Genomic DNA, 25,520 nt, shown 5'->3' with positions numbered 1-25,520 from the left:
CACTTAACCTCTGAAGCCGGGTGTACGCGTCCCTGCATCAGAAAGGCGCACTGCACACGGGGGCAGAGATACCATTGGTGTATCCTGTGCGGCCGTACAGGGACCCAAGAGGTCTGGGGGCCCATTTATACCCCAAAAGCAGGTGCAACTTTGCATTTTTATGAGCTCTTGGGCTGCAAAGGGCCCATATATTCTTCTTGCACAAGGGCCCTCTTCTGTCTGTGATCTCTCCCGTCCAGTCCCTGGACTTGTACTTCCTGCAAAGTTATTTTCTCTGATGAAGCCCTTCTGACTCTTGAGGACATCTAGATGAATGATTGTCCTGTATAAGCAAAACTATTTTTTTTTTTTTTTAATTAAACTGAACTACAAAAGTGATTTTTAGCTTTGCATACATGCAGTTAAGTAAAAAAAAAAAAAAAAAATGTCCCCAGAGGTGGACATCCCCTTTAAATTATGTTTTTTCTGTAATGAGTTATTAAGGTGAGGCGATATTTATCAAGTTACACTTGGATACATCTGTAGTGAGATATAGTTTGGAGAACAAGTCTGGAGGGTACAAAGACTACTTTTCTGCCGTCACAGACCTCTGTGCCACATATGATATGAGCAGGAATATCATTGTCACAAGAAGGTTGGGGGAGCCTGCGTGCAGATACTGCTTAGATGCCTTCAACTTAACCTAACAGTGAAACTGCTGATTAGAAATGTGCAGCCCTAAAATGCATTACATGAAAGGTCCACTATATGTACATAGGGTTTTGGTGGAGGAAAACTTATCAAATAATTTGTTCATGGAAACTGTTTGTGCTGCCCCTCGTCTGTACTGTGTGAACTCAGTCTAAAGGCCTGTTCAGACCAGAGTATTATGCAGATGCGTGCCGTCTGAGTAAAATCAGTTTGACTCAATAGGGCTTTTCAGATGACATTTTTTTACACAGACGCTCAGTAATTGCAGCATGCACTATGCTTATCTGAATGCCGAATGAAACTCACCCATAGAAGTCTATGGATCTAAAGAAAAAACCCTGATTCCACACACATGTTGATTTAATCTGATTTTTATGAATACACTAGCTGTAGTACCCAGTGTTAGTAACTAAGTGTCTTTCTGTTTCTCTCTCACTCTCTCCCTGCCTCTTTCCTTGCCTGGCTGTCTCTGTCTGTCTGTCTCTCTGTGTCTGTCTTTCTCTCTCTCTCTGTCCATCTATTTCTATTTATTTTAAACACGAGGTTAAATTTTCCCCTCAAAACATAATCTATGACGTTCCCTAAGTCACATGAGGTGGCTGTGAAAAATGTCATGATTGTAAATGAGACTGTGCGGATTCCTTTAGCGGAGACACACACACACACACACACACACACACACACACACACACTCCAATACATGTACACATTCATACATACATTCAGCTTAATATATTAAATCTCCAATATGAACTAAGGAAACTCTATTTGATCCTGTACATTTTTTAATGTAGATGTCTGAAAAGGGATTGCACATGGACATAAAAAACGGACACATTGACGACAACATGAGTTAAAGCTTTCTGGATGAAAATCGGATGAATATTCATACGCTCGAGTGACCCGGCCTCAGTCTTCTTTCTCTTCTGATCAGACTTTTAGAACTTTTTGTCTAAATCTACTGAGATCATGTAACTCATTTTTGCCGATGTCATTCTTCATGACAACGTATAATTGGGCTAAGAAAAATTGTTATCCAATGTAAAAAAAATTCACCATTAGATTTGCAAACTGGATAATGTACAGTCACGGCAATATCAGAATCCTCCCTTGTTTCTTGGCTCTCCTAATAATGGAACTCATCCCCAGGATAGTGATTCTAATATTGCAATCAGCTGGTAATGATGGATTAGGGAATCATCTGGGATAGTATAAAGTGCAGAATCCTACAATTATCGCTAACCATCATGTCCTATAATTGATGCATGACGTATGTATATAATTCCCGTTTCTCAGACGCCGCTTTCTCTGTTCTCCGTGCAGCTCATGACATGGAAGTGATATTATTCTTGGTCGTAATGCTCTGACGTCAGTGGGCTAAATGCAGATCCAGTCGCTCGGTTTATCTCCATTAGAACTTCACTTTCCTTCTCAAACATCTGTGAGAGTGAACAAACGATATGAAAATAACTAGAATTTATTAATATTCATTAATACTAAATATATAAAATCTTGGGTTAACTTTTATATTAGTGTTCCTTTATAAAAAAAAAAACGTATACTCTATGGAGCATAGAGACTAGCGGTGTCTCCAGAGGCCAGAAGACCTTTCTACAACAGATGAAAAATAAAAGCAGTATTGGGGAGCAGCAGCACAAATTTTGCCTGATCGCCAGGGATGAAATGAGAAATACACAACATAACAGGTTGCTGATTATATGCCCTCAAATCCAGAGCAGAAACATAATCAACATGTAAATGGGGTTCTCTGTGTACCACAGTCTCCTGGAATACATATAATATGGCTTGGTCACCCATTCGTAGGAAATAAGGAGGGGCATTTCTTATAGACATCCCATTTGTGGCTGTACTTAAAGGGGTTATCCACTACTAGGACAACCTCTTTAATTCCACATATTTCTCGAAGGTAAAATAATAAAGAATATAATTACCTCCCATACCGGCGCCCTTCTAGCTATGTACGGGCTCGAGGTGCTGGAGATCACATGGAGTTGTGACGTCATGCGAGCCCCGCATCCAATCAGCGCCAGCTTCCTTCTCAACGCCTTAGGACCAAATGAGTTAATCAACAGGAAGTGAGCTCACTTCCTGTTGATTATTCGTTTGGTCCGAAGGTGGGGAGAAGGAAGCTGGCACAGATTGGATGCGGGGCTCTCATGATGTCAAAACCCCACATGAGCAATGGGAACACGAACCACGGCACTGTTAGAAGGGCGCCAGTAAGGGATACAAGTATAGTCTTTATTATTTTACCTGGGGGAAATGTGAAACAGAAGGGGTTGTCCTAGTAGTGGACAACCCCTTTAAATGTGTATGCACATCTTCTGTCTTCTGATGCGCACCGTGCCTCTGACTCCAGGATTTCTGCTTGCCAGATGGAATGTACAATGACAGTTAACACCTCCAGTATGGTTGCACTACTGGTCTAAACCGTCTTCTTTCCCTTCTGGCTAGTAGGGGCAGTTCTGCCTCTGCAGCATGGAAGAAGTGCAAGGACACTGAAGCTGGCCGGACCCAGACAACTTCAGAGTGGCATTTACAAACTGTATAGTAAAAAGCCTTTAATCACCTGCTTCTTGCCTAGGGAAAAGCCACTAAAGTGGTCGGTAACCAAGGCAACAAGCAATCAACTTTACAACTAAAAATGAAGGGAATTTTGTTTACTTACCGTAAATTCCTTTTCTTCTAGCTCCAATTGGGAGACCCAGACAATTGGGTGTATAGCTTCTGCCTCCGGAGGCCACACAAAGTATTACACTTTAAAAAGTGTAACCCCTCCCCTCTGCCTATACACCCTCCCGTGCATCACGGGCCCATCAGTTTTGGTGCCAAAGCAGGAAGGAGGAAACTTATAAATTGGTCTAAGGTAAATTCAATCCGAAGGATGTTCGGAGAACTAAAACCATGAACCAAAAGAACAATTCAACATGAACAACATGTGTACACAAAAGAACAAAAGCCCGAAGGGAACAGGGGCGGGTGCTGGGTCTCCCAATTGGAGCTAGAAGAAAAGGAATTTACGGTAAGTAAACAAAATTCCCTTCTTCTTTGTCGCTCCATTGGGAGACCCAGACAATTGGGACGTCCAAAAGCAATCCCTGGGTTGGGTAAAAGAATACCTCGATAAAAAGAGCCGAAAAACGGCCCCTTCTTACAGGTGGGCAATCGCCGCCTGAAGGACTCGCCTACCTAGGCTGGCATCTGCCGAAGCATAGGCATGCACCTGATAGTGTTTTGTGAAAGTGTGCAGACTCGACCAGGTAGCCGCCTGACACACCTGCTGAGCCATAGCCTGGTGCCGCAATGCCCAGGACGCACCTACGGCTCTGGTAGAATGGGCTTTCAGCCCTGAAGGAATCGTAAGTCCAGATGAACGGTAGGCTTCAAGAATCGGTTCCTTGATCCACCGAGCCACGGTTGACTTGGAAGCCTGCGACCCCTTACGCTGGCCAGCGACCAGGACAAAGAGCGCATCCGAACGGCGCAGGGGCGCCGTGCGAGACATGTAGAGCCTGAGTGCTCTCACGAGATCCAACAAGTGCAGATCCTTTTCACCTTGGTGAACTGGATGAGGGCAAAAGGAAGGTAAGGAGATATCCTGATTGAGATGAAAAGGGGATACCACCTTAGGGAGAAATTCCGGGACCGGACGCAGAACCACCTTATCCTGGTGAAACACCAGGAAGGGGGCTTTGCATGACAGCGCTGCTAACTCAGACACTCTCCTAAGTGAAGTGACTGCCACTAGGAAGGCCACCTTCTGTGAAAGGCGTGATAGAGAGACATCACGCATCGGCTCGAAAGGTGGCTTCTGGAGAGCCGTGAGCACCCTGTTAAGATCCCAGGGTTCTAGCGGACGCTTGTAAGGTGGGACTATGTGGGCCACCCCCTGCAGGAACGTGCGGACCTGCGGAAGCCTGGCTAGACGCTTTTGCAAGCACACGGAAAGCGCCGATACTTGTCCCTTGAGGGAGCCGAGAGACAAACCCTTGTCCATTCCGGATTGAAGGAAGGAAAGAAACGTGGGCAAGGTAAACGGCCAGGGAGTAAAACTCCGATCAGAGCACCAGGATAAGAAGATCCTCCAAGTCCTGTGGTAGATCTTGGCGGACGTTAGTTTCCTGGCCTGTCTCATAGTGGCAATGACATCTTGAGATAACCCTGAGGACGCTAGGAGCCAGGACTCAATGGCCACACAGTCAGGTTGAGGGCCGCAGAATTCAGATGGAAAAATGGCCCTTGAGACAGCAAGTCTGGCCGGTCTGGCAGTACCCACGGTTGACCCACCGTGAGATGCCACAGATCCGGGTACCACGACCGCCTCGGCCAGTCTGGAGCGATGAGGATGGCGCGGCGGCAGTCGGACCTGATCTTGCGTAACACTCTGGGCAGCAGTGCCAGAGGAGGAAATACATAAGGCAGTCGAAACTGCGACCAATCCTGAACTAAGGCGTCTGCCGCCAGAGCTCTGTGATCTTGAGACCGTGCCATGAATGCCGGGACCTTGTTGTTGTGCCGAGACGCCATTAGATCGACGTCCGGCGTTCCCCAGCGGCAACAGATCTCTTGAAACACGTCCGGGTGAAGAGACCATTCCCCTGCGTCCATGCCCTGGCGACTGAGAAAGTCTGCTTCCCAGTTTTCTACGCCCGGGATGTGAACCGCGGAGATGGTGGAGTCTGTGGCTTCCGCCCACAGCAGAATCCGCCGAACTTCTTGGAAGGCTTGACGACTGCGTGTGCCGCCCTGGTGGTTGATGTACGCAACCGCCGTGGCGTTGTCCGACTGTATTCGGATCTGCCTGCCCTCCAGCCACCGCTGGAACGCCTTTAGGGCTAGATACACTGCCCTTATCTCCAGGACATTGATCTGAAGGGAGGACTCTGTCGGAGTCCAGGTTCCCTGAGCCCTGTGGTGGAGGAAGACCACTTCCCCCACCCTGACAGACTCGCGTCCGTCGTGACCACAGCCCAGGATGGGGGCAGGAATGATTTTCCCTTCGACAAAGAAGTGGGAAGAAGCCACCACTGAAGAGAGGTTTTGGCTGCCCGTGAAAGGGAGACGCTCCTGTCTAGGGACGTCGACCTCCTGTCCCATTTGCGGAGAATGTCCCATTGAAGTGGACGCAGATGAAACTGCGCAAAGGGCACTGCTTCCATTGCTGCCACCATTTTCCCTAGGAAGTGCATGAGTCGCCTCAGGGGGTGTGACTGGGCTCGAAGGAGAGAGTGCACCCCTGTCTGTAGTGAACGCTGTTTGTCCAGCGGTAGCTTCACTATCGCCGAGAGAGTATGAAACTCCATCCCGAGGTAAGTTAGCGTTTGGGTCGGCGTCAATTTTGACTTTTGGAAATTGATGATCCACCCAAACCTCTGGAGAGTCTCCAGGGCAATGGTCAGGCTGTGTTGGCATGCCCCCCGGGAGGGTGCCTTGACTAGAAGATCGTCTAAGTAAGGGATCACCGAGTGGCCCTGAGAGTGCAGGACCGCCCCTACTGCTGCCATGACCTTGGTGAAGACCCGTGGGGCTGTCGCCAGTCCGAAAGGCAGTGCTACGAATTGAAGGTGTTCGTCTTTGATGGCAAAACGCAGGAAGCGTTGATGCTCTGGTGCAATCGGCACAAGGAGATAAGCATCCCTGATGTCGATTGAAGCTAGGAAGTCTCCCTGGGACATCGAGGCGATGACAGAGCGGAGAGATTCCATCCGGAACCGTCTGGTTCTGACATGTTTGTTGAGGAGTTTGAGGTCCAGAACGGGACGGAATGATCCGTCCTTTTTTGGCACCACGAACAAGTTGGAGTAGAAGCCGTGACCATGTTCCTGAGGGGGAACGGGAATCACCACTCTTTCTGCCTTCAGAGTATTCACCGCCTGAATCAGAGCATCGGCTCGCTCGGGGGGCGGAGATGTTCTGAAGAAACGAGTCGGAGGACGAGAACTGAGCTCTATCCTGTAACCGTGAGACAGAATGTCTCTCACCCATCGGTCTTGGACATGTGGCCACCAGGCGTCACAAAAGCGGGAGAGCCTGCCACCGACCGAGGATGCGGTTTGGGGAGGCCGAAAGTCATGAGGATGCCGCCTTGGGGGCGGTTCCTCCGGCGGTCTTTTTAGGACGTGACTTAGACCGCCATGCAGAAGAGTTCCTCTGGCCCTTCTGTGACCTGTTGGACGTGGAGGAATGGGGTCCGGCTGAGGGCCGAAAGGACCGAAACCTCGGTTGAATCTTTCGCTGCTGAGGTCTGTTTGGTTTAGACTGGGGTAAGGACGAGTCCTTTCCCTTGGATTGTTTAATAATTTCGTCCAATTGCTCGCCAAACAAACGGTCGCCAGAAAATGGCAAACCGGTTAAGAATTTCTTGGAAGCAGGGTCTGCCTTCCATTCGCGTAGCCACATGGCCCTGCGGACTGCCACCGAATTGGCGGATGCTACCGCCGTGCGGCTCGCAGAGTCCAGGACGGCGTTCATGGCGTAGGACGAAAAAACCAACGCCTGAGAAGTCAAAGACCCAACCTGCGGGGTCGAGGTACGTGCGACCGCATTAATCTCAGACAGACAAGCTGAGATAGCTTGGAGTGCCCACACGGCTGCGAATGCCGGAGCAAAAGACGCGCCTATGGCTTCGTAGATGGATTTCATCAGGAGCTCTATTTGCCTGTCAGTGGCATCCTTGAGCGATGAGCCGTCTGCCACTGATACTACTGATCTAGCCGCCAGTCTAGAGACTGGAGGATCCACTTTGGGACACTGAGCCCACCCCTTAACTACGTCAGGGGGGAAGGGGTAACGTGTGTCATTAAGGCACTTAGTAAAGCGCTTGTCCGGAAATGCTCTGTGCTTCTGGACAGCATCTCTGAAGTTAGAGTGATCGAAAAACGCACTCCTTGAACGTTTGGGAAACCTAAACTGGTGTTTCTCCTGCTGTGAAGCCGACTCCTCTATAGGTGGAGTTGGAGGAGAAAGTTCTAGCACCTGGTTGATGGACGCTATAAGGTCATTTACTATGGCGTCCCCTTCAGGTGTATCAAGATTGAGAGCAACGTCAGGGTCAGAGCCCTGAGCTGCGACCTCCGCTTCATCCTCCAGGGAGTCCTCATGCTGAGACCCTGAGCAGCGTGACGAAGTCGAGGAAGGTCTCCAGCGAGCCCGCTTAGCCGGTCTGGTACTGTGGTCCGAGTCGGAGTCTTCACCGTGGGACCTAGGTGTCACCTCAGGAGCACTTTGCTGCGCCGACCGAGATGGGCCTGGGGGCGATGAACGCACAGCGTCCTGGGCCTGTGTTACCGGTCTGGACTGCAAGGCTTCTAATATCTTAGCAGACCATTTATCCATAGACTGAGCCATGGATTGTGAAAGTGACGCAGAGAGTTTGTCAGCCAAAACTGCAAACTCTGTTCCTGTCACCTGGCCAGTGGAAGCCGTCTGTTCTACCTGAGCCGAGGGTCCCACCAGTGCCCGGGGCTCCGGCTGAGTGAGTGCCACAGGGGCCGAGCATTGCACACAATGAGGGTAGGTGGAACCTGCAGGTAACATTGCCGCACAAGAGGTACAGGTTGCAAAATAAGCCTGTGCCTTGGCACCCTTGCTCTTTGCGGACGACATGCTGTTGTCTCCCCTTAGAGTAATCAGTGAGGGTATATAGCCACAGGCAATAATGCGGCCGAACAGAGAAAATGTATACAGTATAACTATATATATATATATACACTTCGGCACCCAAGGGGGCCAGCACCTAACGGTGCTGCTTACCGACCGCCCAAAGCGGTTGTGTGACCACCAGATTCCCTGCCTGGGCCTCCCAGAGCTTGCTCTGTATTCCTCCACCGGCAGCAGTGTTATAACAATGGCTGCCAGCGTTCCGAGAGGAGGAGGGAGCCGTGGGCGTGACCTAAAAAGTGCGGGAATCTGATGCCCCACAGTGCTCAGTGAGGGGGGAGGAGGATATCAAAGTATGCTCCAGCCCTCACTCCCGACGTGCAGTCGAGCGTCCCGCCCTTACCCCTGACTGGCAGGCCCGGGGGCGGGAGTTATCGTACTAGGCCGCAGAAGCCGGGGACTAAATTTAATAGCCGCGGCCGGCAAACAGGTGCGGTCGGCGCGGTAGTCCCGGCGCCACAACAAAACACAGCAGCCGCTGCAGCGTTTGTTACACAGGCGCTCCAGCGCCGACCCCAAGGGGACACAGAGTACCTATTTAGATGCAGGGCCTGTCCCTGATAAGACTCAGTCTCCTGTCCGTCAGATTCCCCCAGGGGCTGCGGAGGGAGCCCGGTTCCAGTGCCTGGTGACCGGTTTGGATCCCACTTCTCCCAGAGCCTCTAAGGGATGGGGAAGGAAAACGGCATGTGGCTCCAGCCTGTGTACCCGCAATGGGTACCTCAACCTTAACAGCACCGCCGACATTAGTGGGGTGAGAAGGGAGCATGCCGGGGGCCCTGTGGGGGGCCCTCTTTTCTTCCATCCGATAAAATCAGCAGCTGCTGCTGACTAAAATGTGGAGCTTGCGTGAATGTGTGCCTCCTTCAACACAAAGCATAAAACTGATGGGCCCGTGATGCACGGGAGGGTGTATAGGCAGAGGGGAGGGGTTACACTTTTTAAAGTGTAATACTTTATGTGGCCTCCGGAGGCAGAAGCTATACACCCAATTGTCTGGGTCTCCCAATGGAGCGACAAAGAAATATCCATTTTTGAGGACAGGATTTTTAATGACAAGTACATTGTAAAGTTGCCTGTTTGTACAAGCATTTTTAATCTTTAATGAACATGAGAAAACTTGTTTAAAGGGATATTCTCTTTATTAATGAGTAAAATTGTAATACAAGCAATATTGCAAAATACTTTTATATGAGAGTGAAGAGAGTTTTTACCCTTATTATTTACAGCTTGTTTCGTAGTTTAAGGCTATGTGCGCACTGGGAAATGGAATTTTCTTGAGAAAATTCCGCATGCTCTCAAAGATTACCGCACCTGCGGTAAAAAACCGCGGCAAACCGCACCCGAAAACCGCATGCGGTTTGCCGCGGTTTGCTGCGGTTTCACCGCGGTATTGTTCGCGGTATTGCCGCGTGCGGGTTGGGATGTGCTTTATTGCATTCAGTGCAATAAAGCACATTGAAAAAAAAAAAAGTCATTTAATCCTGAGATAGTAGATAGATAGACAGAAGAATAGATAGAGGGATAGATAGATAGATAGAGGGATAGATAGAGGGATAGATAGAGGACAGATTGCTGCATTTCCCACGGTCGGCAGTGAGTTCACATTACCGTCCGTGGGAAATGACCGGTAATTACCTCTGCTGTCTGCTGCATTCATTCAGCGCTGTGTCTGTGACACATCACGGCTGGATGTCAGCAGTGCAGGACCCTGTGGATTATGCCGGAGCTGTGTGGATTACGCCGGAGCTTTGGTGCGGGAGGGGTTAATAAAATGGTGAACGAGGCTTGTTTGTTTTATTTAAAATAAAGGATTTTTCGGTGTCTGTGTTTTATTCACTTTACTTACGGGTTGATCATGTCAGCTGTCACATAGACGCTGCCATGATCAAGCCTGGAGTTAATGGCGGTGATCCACCACCATTAACCCCTTGTATTACCTTGCTGCCACTGCTACACGGCAGCAAGAAGAGCCGAGGACACGCCGGTGCTGCCGCATAATGCATGCGACCGTGCCGGGGCAGCTGCGGCTGATATTCTCGGCTGCGGGAGGGGGAGTGAGGCGGGGGACATTAACCCTGCCCCTCTCCCTCCCCAGCCTGAGAATACTGGGCCGCCGCTGTGTGCTTACCTCGGCTGGACAGTAAAAATACAGCGGAGCCCACGTTCTTTGTTTTCTATATTTCCGTTTTCTTTCTATGTGTGTTTTATGTGTCTGTGATGTGTTCTATGTCTGTGTTCTATGTCTGTGATGTGTGTGTGTGTGTTTGTGTTTACTCTCTGCTCCGCTTCCTCTTCCTGTAATGACATCACTTCCCTGCAAAACCGCAGACAGGCGATGTACATTACCGGAGGTAAACCGCGAAATACCGCAGGGAATAACGCAGGAAAACGCAGTGAACCGCACAGAATTTGCTGCCTGCGTTATTCCCTGCGGGATTTCATGATTAACATTGGAGTCAATGGAGTGAAATCCCGCAGCGATGTGCGGAAAAGAAGTGACATGCACTTGTTTTTGCTGCGGGAATCCCGCAGCAAAACATGCAGCTGTCAAATTCCGCCTAGTGCGCACAGGATTTTTTTTCTCCATAGGATTTGCTGGTGATTCACTGCAGAGATGTTATGAACATTTTCTGCAGCGAAACATGCAGCAAACCCGCGAAAAATCCGCGGCAAAATCCGGTAAGTGCGCACATAGCCTAAAGGATGTTTAAATGTGGCAGCCTCTCTCAATAGTTTGCACGCCCCGCTCGCGACACTGCACTGTTGGCTCCAAATCTGACCAGCTTCAGTGTAACTAAGGTCATTGACTGCTGTGAAGGCACAGCTGCTTCTGCTTGCAGTTTGGGCACGACTATGCCGCTAGTCTGCACTGTGAATCAAGCATTAGTGCTCTGCCTCCAGTTTGTAGGAAGCCGGGAGGCAGGGAGAGGCGCGCTCCTGAAGACTGAACATGAAACAATCTATTTTATCTGGAGGCACTGGAGATTTGTAACAGGGCACAAAGCATTGGTTTCCTTTGCGATAAAAGCGGTGACTAGATTAATTTAATTGAATCATGGGCAGCATGACGCAGACGCTGGATGAGCGATTGCAGCCAGGTCTAAACATTCCGGCGTTTCAGAAAAAACATAGTTTGGAAATCTGGCTGGTGACTATTGGGAGAGATTTAACTTATCTTACGCGGTTCTTGTCTGGCATACATGGGACACATCTGTCAATAAAGTGGGGAAGTCCGGGGAAAAGCTATCCGAGGAGCTCACTGGGCGAGTCAGGTTCTCCCTATAGTCTCCCTTTCAATTCATATTTTCTCTGAAATACTGAACTGTTTCAGAGTAAAACTTACCTGACTTTAATTGTGCAGCCAACATCTGATTCATGCTGCCCGTTACTGAGGCAGCATTAATCTATTAACAGGTTCCCTATAATAATTAATAATGCAAATATAAACCATTATTATATACTCATGTCAAGCTAAAAGCTTGTAATATCAGCAAAATCTTAACACTAGAACTACTGAGGTAGTCATTTTGACTACTTTGCACCATGTATTTCTATATAGGTGTCACGAGTCCAGTAGTTCTAGTGTTAAAGGGAACCAGTCACCAGGTTTTTCTCCTATAAGCTGCGGTCACCACCAGTAAGCTCTTATATACAGTATTCTGTAATGCTGTATATAAGAGCCCAGGCTGCGCTGTTAAACATAAAAACACCTTTATAATACTCACCTGTGGGGTGGCTGGGCCCAATAGGCGTCGATGGTCCTGGTCCATCGCCTCCTCTCTTCCATCACCTTCCTCTTTCCCTACTCCATATGGATGACGTGTCCTACCTACTACATCATCCACATAGAGAGGCCTCCATTGCACTCCTGCACATGCGCTTCTCTCTGTACTGCTGAGGGCAGAGCAAACTACTGTAATGTGCAGGGAATGGTCAAAGACGGCCCGAGCATGCGCACTACAATACTTTGCTGTCCTCAGCAGGGCAGAGAGAAGTGCAGGAGGGCAGAGGAGGCCTCTGTGTGGATGTGTGACGCCCTGGGCAAGCCAGGGGTCACAGGTCATAACACCACCACACCCTACACCCCAGATAGGTACACCAAAGCTAACCAAAAATCCTTGTTGCCTTCCTCCAGGGGCTGATGTCCACACCAGGGGGTGGGCCAGGCGGTTGGCTCCGCCCACCGAGGAGTTCACAGCCCTGGAGGCGGGAAAACCAGGCAGTTAAGCTAGGGAAGTGAAGGAGTGTAGACAGAACAGTGAGTGAAGTGGAAGCAAAGTGGTAGAGGAGCAAGAGAGAGGACTAAAGTTGACAGAAAAAGTGACAGTTGAGAAAGCCTGAAGTTGGTCCGGGTGTGTTCCCCGGACTGAGAACAGCAAGGTCAGCAGACGGCGGTGACTGTCTGCAGGAGAGGCTACTTTGAGGTTGCCGAAAGGACCGTGGACGGGTGGTGGCCCGGCGGTACCGGAGCGGTATACAAAGAGAAGCCAGCACCATTGGCAGGGGCCTTTCGGATCCCGGCAAGGCTAGGAGTCGCCGTGAATTTGCCAAATCCGTCAGTGAAGGGGACCTCTGGGTCTCCCAACACCCAAGTCCCGATTGAAGGCAACAGTCCAACCGTTAGAGAGAGACACCGCCACTGCCAAGGCACCAGTTTCTCAGGGCCAGCGCCTGCGGGCAAAGAGGGGCTCCTCCGGCCCATATCCAAGCCGGGGAGCGGGTTACCGGTGGGAACCCATCGCTACCAACATAGACTTAGGTGCAGGAAAAGGGACCGTCACCGTCAACTACTGGGGAAAAGCAACAGCAGCCGTCCGTGGGAACTGTCTTTCCAGCCGTGTGTTTTACCGAGAACTGTGTCCCCGTCTCAGGCTGAGTGAGTACCACAGTGCCGTGAGGCACAGCGCTGCCCCGCGTCCCTGCACCCCACCAAGCCCTGCACCGGCCCCGCCATCCCTCATCCCCCACCTCATCACTGGGCCCCGGGACAACTACCCCCTACCCACGGAGGGGAGAACCAACAACTTTGCTGCTCCCTGTCATCGCTCCCGGGATCCCCATACAGAGCAGCGGTGGTGTCCACATAATCACCACAACCGTGGGTGGCGTCACGGACAATAAACAATCCCAAAAACCAATCCCTTTTCACTCACGGGCGAGGAGCGCCGCTCAAGTCCCCGGGATCCGGCCCATCGCTCGAGCCACCGAGCAGCAGCAGGCCGCTTCAGCAGCCGGACCCGAGCAGTGGGAGAGCGCGGCGTCCCCTCCTCCGCCCGCGACAGATGATGTAGGACGAGTCATCCACACGGAGCTGGGAAGGAGGTTGGTAATGGAAAGAAGAGAGGAGGCGCCGGACCGAGGCCAGAGATTCCCATCGGACTAGACCACCCCTCAGGTGAGTATAATGAAGATCTTTTTTATGTTATACAGAGCGGCCTGGGCTCTTAGATACAATATTCTAGAATGCTGTATATAAGGGCTCACTGGTGGTGGCCACAGCTTTTAGGGGAAAAACCTGGTGACAGGTTCTCTTTAATAAGAAAAGAAACAACTAACCTTTTTCCAGTCTTCTGGACTATGATGTGTATAACCAAGCAGGTGACATAAGCCGTGTACTGCTGTCACCTGGGAGAAACATAATTTTTTATATGTGAATCTTCTGGAAGTAGAAATACAAATATTCACTAGAAGGAACAACGCACTCAAATGTAATCTTTATATGTGACAGATTCGCTGACTATACTTACTGGTGGAGGCGCAGACACTGGACAGTGGAATGAAAGGGAATATGTCACCAGGTTTTTGCCATCTAATCTGAGAGCAGTATAATGTAGGGGCAGAGACCCCGATTAAAGTGATGTGTCACTTACTGAGCTGTTTACTGTCATTTTAATAAAATCACTGTTTTCTCTGCTGCAGATCTAGCAGTTAGTCAGTGCTCATGAATATGCTGGACTACCTGCAGCACGCCAAGTAGTCCTGTAATGATAATCTACTGCTGATTAATCAGTGATTTATCAAAACTACACTAAGCAGCCCGGTAAGTGACACATCACTGGAATCAGGGTCTTTGTCTCTACATTATGCTGCTCTCAGATTAGGTCACAAAACCTGGTGACAGATTCCCTTAAGGCTGGAGTCACACTTGTGAGTGACTCGGCAAGTCTCGCATCGGCATCACCTGGCACGGCCGCACACTCTCTGGACAGGAGCATCTCAGCTGCATAGAAATACATGTAGCCGACCCGCTCCAGTCAGGAGAGTGTGTGGCCGTGCCAGGTGATGCCGATGCGAGACTTGTGCGAGTCACTTACAAGTGTGAAGCCGGCCTAAATGTTTCCCAGCAGATTTGTCAGAGCTTTTCCCTTCAATTTTCAGTACTGCTCTTAGGCCCTGTGCGCACTAGGCGTTTTTACCCGCGGATTTACAAGCGGTTTTGCTGCGGAAATTTCTTGAGAAATGTTTGAAATCTTTCTGCAGACATTTCCCAGCAAAACCTATGGGAAAAAAAATAGCTGTGCGCACACTGCGTTTTTTTCTCAAGAAAATTCTTTGTGAAGATTTTCTTGAGAAAATTTCTTGAGAAAATGTGCTTGTCACTTCTTTTCCGCAGGTAGCTGCGGTATACCCCCAAATTTCACTCCATTCACTGTAATGTAATCGCGAAATACCGGAAAGGGGATAGGGGAATCGGAATAGGGGAAACCATTCTTAACCCCTTGTGTAACCCAAGTAGAAGTATAATGGTCCAGGCAGTAAATCCTCTGTTTGACTACTGCCTACAGTGATCTGCTCATCTCCAAGTTATTATCCAACTCATCTCAGATCCTATTTCTATGTCATACCTCACAACAACCAACCTATGAGCTACAGAGAATTGTTACTGACAGCTCGATAACACCATAAGATTTGCATTCTCCATAACTTACAGTCAAGACATTGTTAAAATCCTCCTTCTTTTCTTGACACTGGTGATATATAAACTCTACTCCAAGGTAAATGTCTCCTAAATTGTATTCATCTGGGAATGGTGGATTAGGTAACAATCCGGGGCACAAATTCTGGAAGTATACAAGGAGCACACACAGTCAGATGTAGCCAACACATATTGTATATCATTGCAATTACTTAAAGCACCACTCCAGCATTTTTTAGGGGTTTTTTTCAGCGTTGGAATGCTTTAAATCTAAATCCTCTGCCCCCGGTCTTATACTCAAGCCTGCTTTACACGTTGCAATTTCGCATACGATATCATATGCGATTTGCAACGCCCCCATCGTATGTGTAGCACGTTCAATTTGTTGAACGTGCCGCACAAACGATTAACCCCCGTCACAGGTACTTACCTTCCATACGACCTCGCTGTGGGCGACAAACGTCCACTTCCTGGAGTGGGAGGGACGTTTGGCGTCACATCGACGTCACGCGGCAGCCGGCCAATAGAAGCGGAGGGGCGGAGCTGAGCGGGACGTAAACATCCCGCCCACCTCCTTCCTTCCGCATTGTGGGCCCGGAGCCGCAGAACGTAGGTAAGATCTGTTCATCGTTCCCGGGGTGTCACACACTGCGATGTATGCTACCCCGGGTACGATGAACAATCTGATCTGACGTTCAATTCGTCAGGAATGAACGACGTGCATGCGATGAATGTTTTTTCGTTCAATCGCAATTGCACGTCGCTGTCACACGCTACAACATACCTTACGATGCCGGATGTGCGTCACTTACGACGTGACCCCGCCGACACATTGTAAGATATCTTGTAGCGTGTAAAGCGGGCTTCATTCTCTGCCATCTTCACCTTCTATCGCCACCGTTCCGGTCAGTCTTGGGCAGTGTTTCATGGAGCGCGCCAGTGGTCACAACTCAATCCAAGTCTATGAGAGCCTCGTTCTGGCTCACATTGACTTGCCTTGGGAGCTTGTGAAGTAACTTCTGCCCAGTCAGAATTTGTCATCACAAGATGGTACAGCGAAAACAAAAAAAAGGTTAAGACGTCGGAGGGTAAGTATAAGACTTAGATGTAGGCCGGTGTCACAATTGCAAGGGACTCGCGCAAAAATTGAGTCGCATCACCCGTCACGGCCTGCTGCTCTTTGGGCAGGAGTGTGCAGCAGTATAAAAATACATGCAGCTGCACACTCCTGTACGGAGAGCGGCAGGCCATGACGGGTGATGCGACCTCAATTCTCGTGTGAGTCACTCCAGCCTTAAAGCAGCACTCCAGCGGTGAAATACCGAAAAAACCTCTGGAGTGGGGCTTTAAAGTCAGCCTTTCACCAGGTCAAAAGTGTTTATTTTATTCCCGTTGCTCCCATTGAGTATTAAGATGTTTTGGTTTTTTTTTTTTTTAAATCCACCATATGGTTCTAGAGACCTAGATCTGTTTATTTAGTGCTAATTTTTTACATATTTACCAAGGGGGTGTGGCTGAAAGGATTTGTTGGAGCTTATCTTTAGACTTCTGCATTATAAAACTGAGCCATGCCCCCTTGGTAAAGAGAATAAAAAGCACTAAATAAAAAGGTCCATATCTCTGGAACCGTATGGCGGATTTTGTTTTCTTAAATGAATACTCAGGGGAGAAGCCACCATAAAATAAGAGCAAAAACGGCCCACTGTTGAGATGGTGACAGATAACCTGCTCTGCTGTTTCTGTACCTCATGGAATGGAAATGACAGCACGTCCGTAGCTTTGTCTTGCTGTCTGTAAAGTCTGTTCAGGTGTCGGATCTTTGTATCATTTATACATATTACCCCGACATCAAACCTCTCCACGCGGAGACACTTTCTGGCAATTTCTAGATTCTTGCGTAAATGGGCTCTGCGGAGAGGGATCACGTGCTGCAGGTTCCGGATAAGAAGAGACATTACCCTGTTGAGACAAGTAATACTTAGAGACTTGGCGCTTTGGTGTTCTCCCCTTTTTGTTAGAAGAGTTTTTAAATAGTGATGGGCGGACTCTCAGATTTATGAGATCAGCGCGTTTAGCCGGACTTTTAAAAAAAACAGCAAAAAAACGGTTCCAGCCCGGAATTGATCCCGGATATCTGGCTGGACGCCGGTCACCATATAAGTCTATGGGGACCAGAATTTGGTGCTTTTTTTCTTTATTTATTTAGTTTTACAGTGACCCACAGATAGGTTCTGTGATTGCAAGCAGCCAAAAACTACACTGCCCCACAGGCTGGGGGTGCGTCTGACTGCAACCAATCACAGACACCAGAACTGCCGGTGGGCGGGGGAAGCAGTGAATATGTATGAGGCTAATGAGCAGCCCCGGAAGAAGACTGAGCAACCCAGAAGCAGTTACAGCCGCGCTGGAGACTCCGTAAGTATAGTGTGATTGCTTTATTTTTTTTTATTTCCCAAGTTGCCGGGTCAGGCACCCGGATACTTTTTAAGCCGCACGGATATAGACTTTTAAAGTCCTGGTCCGCCCATCACTATTCTTGGACAATAAAATGAACATGAAGTTTTCCTTCTCCAGTCAACAATCAACTTTATTCAGAGGGATAAACAGACAGAAAACATGAAATTTCCTTTCAGCTTTACTAAAAGGAAAATTAAATGCGTTGAGTGGGACTAAATAGCCGCGGACCTCCTGTGTCTGATGGATAGGTCAGCATTAGGCTAATTTCACACATCAGTTTTTTCCATCAGGCACAATCCGGAAAAAAAATGGGTAAAACTGATCCGGCGCCGGATCCATTTTATCCCCATTGATTTGTATTAGCGCTGGATTGTGCCTGATGGCCTTGCGTTGCATCCGGCTTTTGCCGGATCTGTCATAATTGCCTAAAGCGGCGGCCGGAGGGAATGTATCTTGTAACTTTTTTTGTCCGGCAAAAAAAACGCATCACGCCGGATCCGGCGTGTTTTACAATGGAAGCCTATGGACGCCAGATCCGGCATAATGCGGTAAAAAACGGATGCGGCCGCCTGATCCGTTTTTGTAAACTGAGCATGCTTCGATGTATTGAAAAAAATGGATCCAGTAAAAAAAAACGGACAAAAAGGATGCAAAAACGGATGCGCCGGATCCGTTTTTTGATGGATCAGGTATATTGGAACCGTCAAAAAAAAGGGATCAGGCACATCAGTTTTTGCATGTTCTGCGCCGGATCCGTTGCATCTTGCACACGCCGGATTGTGCCTGATGCCAAAAACTGATGTGTGAAATTAGCCTAAAGGGGGCTTTACACGCTACGACATCGCTAATGCAAACTCGTTGGGGTCACGGAATTGGTGACGCACATCCGGCCGCATTAGCGATGCCGTTGTGTGTGACACCGATGAGCGATTTTGCATCGTTGCAAAAACTTGCAAAATCGCTCATCGGTGACATGGGGGTCCATTCTCAAAAATCGTTACTGCAGCAGTAACGAGGTTGTTCCTCGTTCCTGCGGCAGCACACATCGCTCCGTGTGACACCGCAGGAATGAGGAAGCTCTCCTTACCTGCCTCCCGGCCGCTATACGGAAGGAAGGAAATGGGCGGGATGTTACGTCCCGCTCAGCTCCGCCCCTCCGCTGCTATTGGGCGGCCGCTCAGTGACGTCGCTGTGACGCCGCACGGACCGCCCCCTTAGAAAGGAGGCGGTTCGCTGGTCACAGCGACGTCGCCGGGCAGGTAAGTATGTGTGACGGGTCTGGGCGATGTTGTGCGGCACGGGCAGCGATTTGCCCGTGTCGCGCAACAGATGGGGGCGGGTACCCACACTAGCGATATCGGGACCGATATCGCAGTGTATAAAGCCCGCTTTAGGAGATCGGTGGTTGTCCGACACACAGCTCGCCAGCCATTCAGCTGAAACCTGCCACAAACGGTTACTGGCTGAGTTCACATGTCTAGTAATCATTCGTCAGAACAGATCCTGCAGCAATTTGTTGGCAAAAAAGTTATAAGTAAATCAATAAGGTTTTGTCAAAGCCAAATACCAGGATGTATCAAATACAAAGCAGCTTTATTTAAGCTATGACATACCAACAAAAGGCAAAAAACAGCATAAGGCTAAGTTCACACACTGCGTTTTTTTGACGCTGCGTTTTTGGCCGCTAAAAACGCACCCACGTCGAAAAAACGCGTCAAAAAACGCATGCGTTTAAACAAGTGTTAAGAACGTATGTAAAAGAAAATAATTAGCCTAATATACATATAGCTGCCGAAATTTTGCAACATTGAAAACTCATTGTGGGCACACAGCGTCAGGCCACGTACACACGTTGAGTTTTTGGTGATTTTTTTTTACTTCAGTACAGTATTTGTAGCTAAAACCATGGGTGGGTGATAAATACAGGAGTGGTGCCTGTGTTTCTATTATACTTTTCCTCTGATTGTTCCACTCCTGGATTTGGCTACAAATACTGAGGTAAAAAACTCACCAAATACTCAATGTGTGCACATGGCCTTAAAGCGGTTTTCTTTTCCCATGAACAAAAGGTCATTTGGAAGTTGATTTTTATCAATAGATCTTGGAATAATACATTTCACCATTGTACAGTTAGGTCCAGAAATATTTGGACAGTGACACAAGTTTTGTTATTTTAGGTGTTTACAAAAACATGTTCAGAAATACAATTATATATATAATATGGGCTGAAATTGCACACTCCCAGCTGCAATATGAGAGTTTTCACATCCAAATCGGAGAAAGGGTTTAGGAATCATAGCTCTGTAATGCATAGCCTCCTCTTTTTCAAGGGACCAAAAGTAATTGGACAAGGGACTCTAAGGGCTGCAATTAACTCTGAAGGCGTCTCCCTCGTTAACCTGTAATCAATGAAGTAGTTAAAAGGTCTGGGGTTGATTACAGGTGTGTGGTTTTGCATTTGGAAGCTGTTGCTGTGACCAGACAACATGCGGTCTAAGGAACTCTCAATTGAGGTGAAGCAGAACATCCTGAGGCTGAAAAAAAAGAAAAAATCCATCAGAGAGATAGCAGACATGATTGGAGTAGCAAAATCAACAGTCGGGTACATTCTGAGAAAAAAGGAATTGACTGGTGAGCTTGGGAACTCAAAAAGGCCTGGACGTCCACGGATGACAACAGTGGTGGATGATCGCCGCATACTTTCTTTGGTGAAGAAGAACCCGTTCACAACATCAACTGAAGTCCAGAACACTCAGTGAAGTAGGTGTATCTGTCTCTAAGTCAACAGTAAAGAGAAGACTCCATGAAAGTAAATACAAAGGGTTCACATCTAGATGCAAACCATTCATCAATTTCAAAAATAGACAGGCCAGAGTTAAATTTGCTGAAAAACACCTCATGAAGCCAGCTCAGTTCTGGAAAAGTATTCTATGGACAGATGAGACAAAGATCAACCTGTACCAGAATGATGGGAAGAAAAAAGTTTGGAGAAGAAAGGGAGCGGCACATGATCCAAGGCACACCACATCCTCTGTAAAACATGGTGGAGGCAACGTGATGGCATGGGCATGCATGGCTTTCAATGGCACTGGGTCACTTGTGTTTATTGATGACATAACAGCAGACAAGAGTAGCCGGATGAATTCTGAAGTGTACCGGGATATACTTTCAGCCCAGATTCAGCCAAATGCCGCAAAGTTGATCGGACGGCGCTTCATAGTACAGATGGACAATGACCCCAAGCATACAGCCAAAGCTACCCAGGAGTTCATGAGTGCAAAAAAGTGGAACATTCTGCAATGGCCAAGTCAATCACCAGATCTTAACCCAATTGAGCATGCATTTCACTTGCTCAAATCCAGACTTAAGACGGAAAGACCCACAAACAAGCAAGACCTGAAGGCTGCGGCTGTAAAGGCCTGGCAAAGCATTAAGAAGGAGGAAACCCAGCGTTTGGTGATGTCCATGGGTTCCAGACTTAAGGCAGTGATTGCCTCCAAAGGATTCGCAACAAAATATTGAAAAAAAAAATATTTTGTTTGGGTTTGGTTTATTTGTCCAATTACTTTTGACCTCCTAAAATGTGGAGTGTTTGTAAAGAAATGTGTACAATTCCTACAATTTCTATCAGATATTTTTGTTCAAACCTTCAAATTAAACGTTACAATCTGCACTTGAATTCTGTTGTAGAGGTTTCATTTCAAATCCAATGTGGTGGCATGCAGAGCCCAACTCGCGAAAATTGTGTCACTGTCCAAATATTTCTGGACCTAACTGTATGTGTATAAAAAAAACAAAAAAAATGTTCCTGTGCGGAGATAATCTTATATATGTGTCCCTGCTACATACTGTGTAATGGCCGTGACTGACCGTACAGGCACATGGTTTGATCATACCACATCTCCTGGGCAGAGGAGGATGTCAGTATACAGACATTACAGCACTGATCACAGCTGATTCTTTCTGTGGGTAAAACATTTTCCTGCCTGTTTTTTAAAAAAATGTTTTACCTCAAAGAAGGAATAATTTGTGATACCATGCTATAATGTTTGTATACTTTATTACTTCCTCCCTGGCCCAGGAATTGTGGTATGATCAGACCATGTCCCTGTACGGTCAGACACAGCCATTACACAGCACATAGCAGGGACACATATATAAGATTATCTCAGCAAAGGAACATTTTTTTTAAAACAGGCAGAAAAATTATTTACCTCACAGAATGAATCATCTGTGATCCTGTGACGTAATGTCTATAAACTTTTGCATCCCCCCCCCTGTTCAGGATCTGTGGTATGATCAGACAATGTCCCTGTACGGTCAGAGACGGCCATTACACAGTACATAGCAGGGACATTATATATATATATCTATATATATAATTGCCTTATTCTGTCTGTCTGTCTGTCTGTCATGCTCCAAAATTGTGTCCTTCCGGTGACATTGTGTCCTTACGGTGACACAAAGCTTTTTGGCCGCTGGGCTCGCCATGGCCCCGCCCCCCCACACGGATTGGCCTCTCGCCCCGGCTCTCTGCAGGCCCCGCCCCCCTCACGCAATGCACGCTCGCTCTGGCCCAACTGACACGGACCTCCGACTCTCAGGTGAGTACACACACACACATCAGATCACACTCACTCTCACACACACCTCACACACACATCGCATCCACACACTCACAACATCCTGGGATATCGCTTGCTTCTCGGCCGCGATACTGTGCTGTGAGCTTTCAGGACCTGCCGGAAGATCACATGGCCAGAAGCATGTGGTATCTCCGGATGTTGTGACTGTGAGCGCGTATGTGCAATATCGTCAATGTGTGTGTGCGTGAGTGTATGCGATCGGGTGTGTGTGAGTGTATGCGATCGGGTGGGTGGGTGTGAGTGTATGCGATCGGGTGGGTGGGTGTGAGTGTATGCGATCGGGTGGGTGTGAGTGTATGCGATCGGGTGGGTGTGTGTGTGTGTGTGAGTGTATACGATCGGATCTGTGAGTGTCGGCAGAGGAGCACGGCGTGCTGGAGGAGGCTGGGAGGAGAGAGGCTGATCCTGGCGAAGGCTGGGACAGGGAGGCTGATGTTGGAGGAGGCTGGGAGGGTGTAGGCTGATGCTGGGGCAGGCTGATGCTGGGGGAGGCTGGGAGGAGAGAGGCTGATCCTGTCGAAGGCTGGGACAGGGAGGCTGATGTTGGAGGAGGCTGGGAGGGTGTAGGCTGATGCTGGGGGAGGCTGATGCTGGGGGAGGCTGAGAGAAGAGAGGCTGATGTTGGGGGAGGCTGAGGCTGGGGTAGGCTGGGAGGAGAGAGGCTGATGCTGGGGACAGAAAAGGCTGATGCTGGGGACAGAAAAGGCTGATGCTGCGGGCACAGAGGCTGATGCTGCGGGCAGAGAGGCTGATGCTGCGGGCAGAGAGGCTGGTGCTGCGGGCAGAGAGGCTGATGCTGCGGGCAGAGAGGCTGATGCTGCGGGCACAGAGGCTGATGCTGCGGGCACAGAGGCTGATGCTGCGGGCACAGAGGCTGATGATGCGGGCAGCATGGGGGATGGAGCACTATGGGGGATGCGCAGCATGGGGGATGGAGCACGATGGGGAGTGCGCAGCATAGCGGATGGAGCACGTTTGGGAGTGCGCAGCATGGCGGATGGAGCACGATGGGGAGTGCGCAGCATAGGAGATGGAGCACGTTTGGGAGTGCGCAGCATGGCGGATGGAGCACGTTTGGGAGTGCGCAGCATGGCGGATGGAGCACGTTTGGGAGTGCGCAGCATGGCGGATGGAGCACGTTTGGGAGTGCGCAGCATGGCGGATGGCGCACGTTTGGGAGTGCGCAGCATGGCGGATGGCGCACGTTTGGGAGTGCGCAGCATGGCGGATGGAGCACGTTTGGGAGTGCGCAGCATGGGAGATGGAGCACGATGGGGAATGTGCAGCATAGGGGATGGAGCACGATGGGGAATGCGCAGCATGGCGGATGGACCACGTTTGGGAGTACGCAGCATGTCGGATGGAGCACGTTTGGGAGTGCGCAGCATGGCGGATGGAGCACGTTTGGGAGTGCGCAGCATGGCGGATGGAGCACGTTTGGGAGTGCGCAGCATGGCGGATGGAGCACGCTGGGGAGTGCGCAGCATAGGGGATGGAGCACGTTTGGGAGTGCGCAGCATGGCGGATGGAGCACGTTTGGGAGTGCGCAGCATGGCGGATGGAGCACGTTTGGGAGTGCGCAGCATGGCGGATGGCGCACGTTTGGGAGTGCGCAGCATGGGAGGTGGTGCACGATGGGGAATGCGCAGCATAGGGGATGGAGCACGATGGGGAATGCGCAGCATGGGGGATGGAGCACGATGGGGGGTGCGCAGCATGGGGGATGGAGCACGATGGGGGGTGCGCAGCATGGCGGATGGAGCACGATGGGGGGTGCGCAGCTTGGGGGATGGAGCACGATGGAGGGTGCGCAGCATGGGGGATGGAGCACGATGGGAGGTGCGCAGCATGAGGGATGGAGCACGATGGGAGGTGCACACCTCCCCCCAACACACACACACGCACACACACACACACACTGCACAACACACACACACTGGGAAACACAAACACCGCCCTACACAGACACCCACACACACAGACAACGCCGCACACACACAACACCTAACACACAAACACCGCGGCATACATAAATATACGCACATACCGCACAACACACACATTGCACAAAACATACCTCCCCCAAAACACACACACGCACCCCACACCCACACAAACCGCGCAACACACACACACACAACGCTACAGACACACAGCGCTCCACAAACAATGCAACACACGCAACACACATACAACACCGCTCTCACCCCCCGCCACACCCAGAACATGTACAGCGCCCTACACAAACACTTGGTAAGTACACACAACAACATCTATATATATATATAACAAAAATCATACATGAACTACACAATTTGTAAATTCTAGAATACCCGATGCGTAGAATCGGGCCACCTTCTAGTATATATATATTTCTATATATATTTATATATATATATATATATATATATATATATATATATATATATATAATTTATCACAGCATAGGGACAAGTTTTTTTAAACACATCCAATTGTGGAAATTATTATTCAAAGATCTACTGATTATAATGATCTTTGTTAGTAGGAAAACCCCTTTAGGCTCTGTGCCCACGTTGCGTATTTGCATGCAGTTACACTGCGTTCTCCACTGCAGCGTAACTGCATGCATCCTGCGTCTCCAGCACAATCTATGAAGATTGTGGATAATCCATGCGCACGTTGCGTTTTAGAATGAAGCGATTTGCATGCTGCCAAATCACTGCGTTCTAAAAAGCAACATGTCACTTCTTTCGTGCGCTTTGGATGCAGCCCCCCCTCTGTCTGTGGTGGGGGCTGCATCCAGAGCGCATGAAATCAGCTTTTCAGTATGCAGTGTTTCTGCAGTGATTTGAAGCACACGTGTGCTGTTTAATCGCTGCAGAAATTTCTACAGGGACAGAACGCAACGTGGGCACATAGCCTTAAAGTGAACCTGTCAGGTCCAATATGCACGCAGTATCACGAGCAGTTCTGGGTGTATATTGCTAATCCCTGCCTTACCGTCCCTGTATACACTAGCATAGATAAAGAGATCTTTAGAAAAAGTATTTCTAAAGATCTATTACCATATGCTAATGAGCGCAGGGACTAGTCCCCTGGGCGTTAGTTCCCCGGCCAATCGCCCCTCATTAGCATGTTAGTATGTC

At 49.0% G+C, this 25,520-nt stretch overlaps 1 protein-coding gene across 1 annotated transcript; it reads right to left on the bottom strand.

Annotated features, from left to right (window-relative positions):
* Positions 1 to 1,958: 1,958 nt before the first annotated feature.
* LOC142260613 (endoribonuclease YbeY-like) lies at positions 1,959 to 17,244 on the bottom strand. The gene is made up of 4 exons (XM_075332006.1): positions 17,035 to 17,244; positions 15,303 to 15,434; positions 13,930 to 13,998; positions 1,959 to 2,129 (listed from the first exon to the last, which is right to left on the bottom strand). Exons 1-4 carry the CDS (start codon positions 17,242 to 17,244, stop codon positions 2,034 to 2,036), a joined length of 507 nt encoding a protein of 168 aa, XP_075188121.1. The 3' UTR covers positions 1,959 to 2,033.
* Positions 17,245 to 25,520: the final 8,276 nt, after the last annotated feature.

Source organism: Anomaloglossus baeobatrachus, unplaced genomic scaffold (assembly GCF_048569485.1).
Source record: "Anomaloglossus baeobatrachus isolate aAnoBae1 unplaced genomic scaffold, aAnoBae1.hap1 Scaffold_139, whole genome shotgun sequence".
Taxonomy (NCBI): Eukaryota; Metazoa; Chordata; class Amphibia; order Anura; family Aromobatidae; genus Anomaloglossus; species Anomaloglossus baeobatrachus.
Note: the sequence above shows the minus strand (reverse complement) of the source record. Positions and strands in the feature narration are given on the sequence as shown.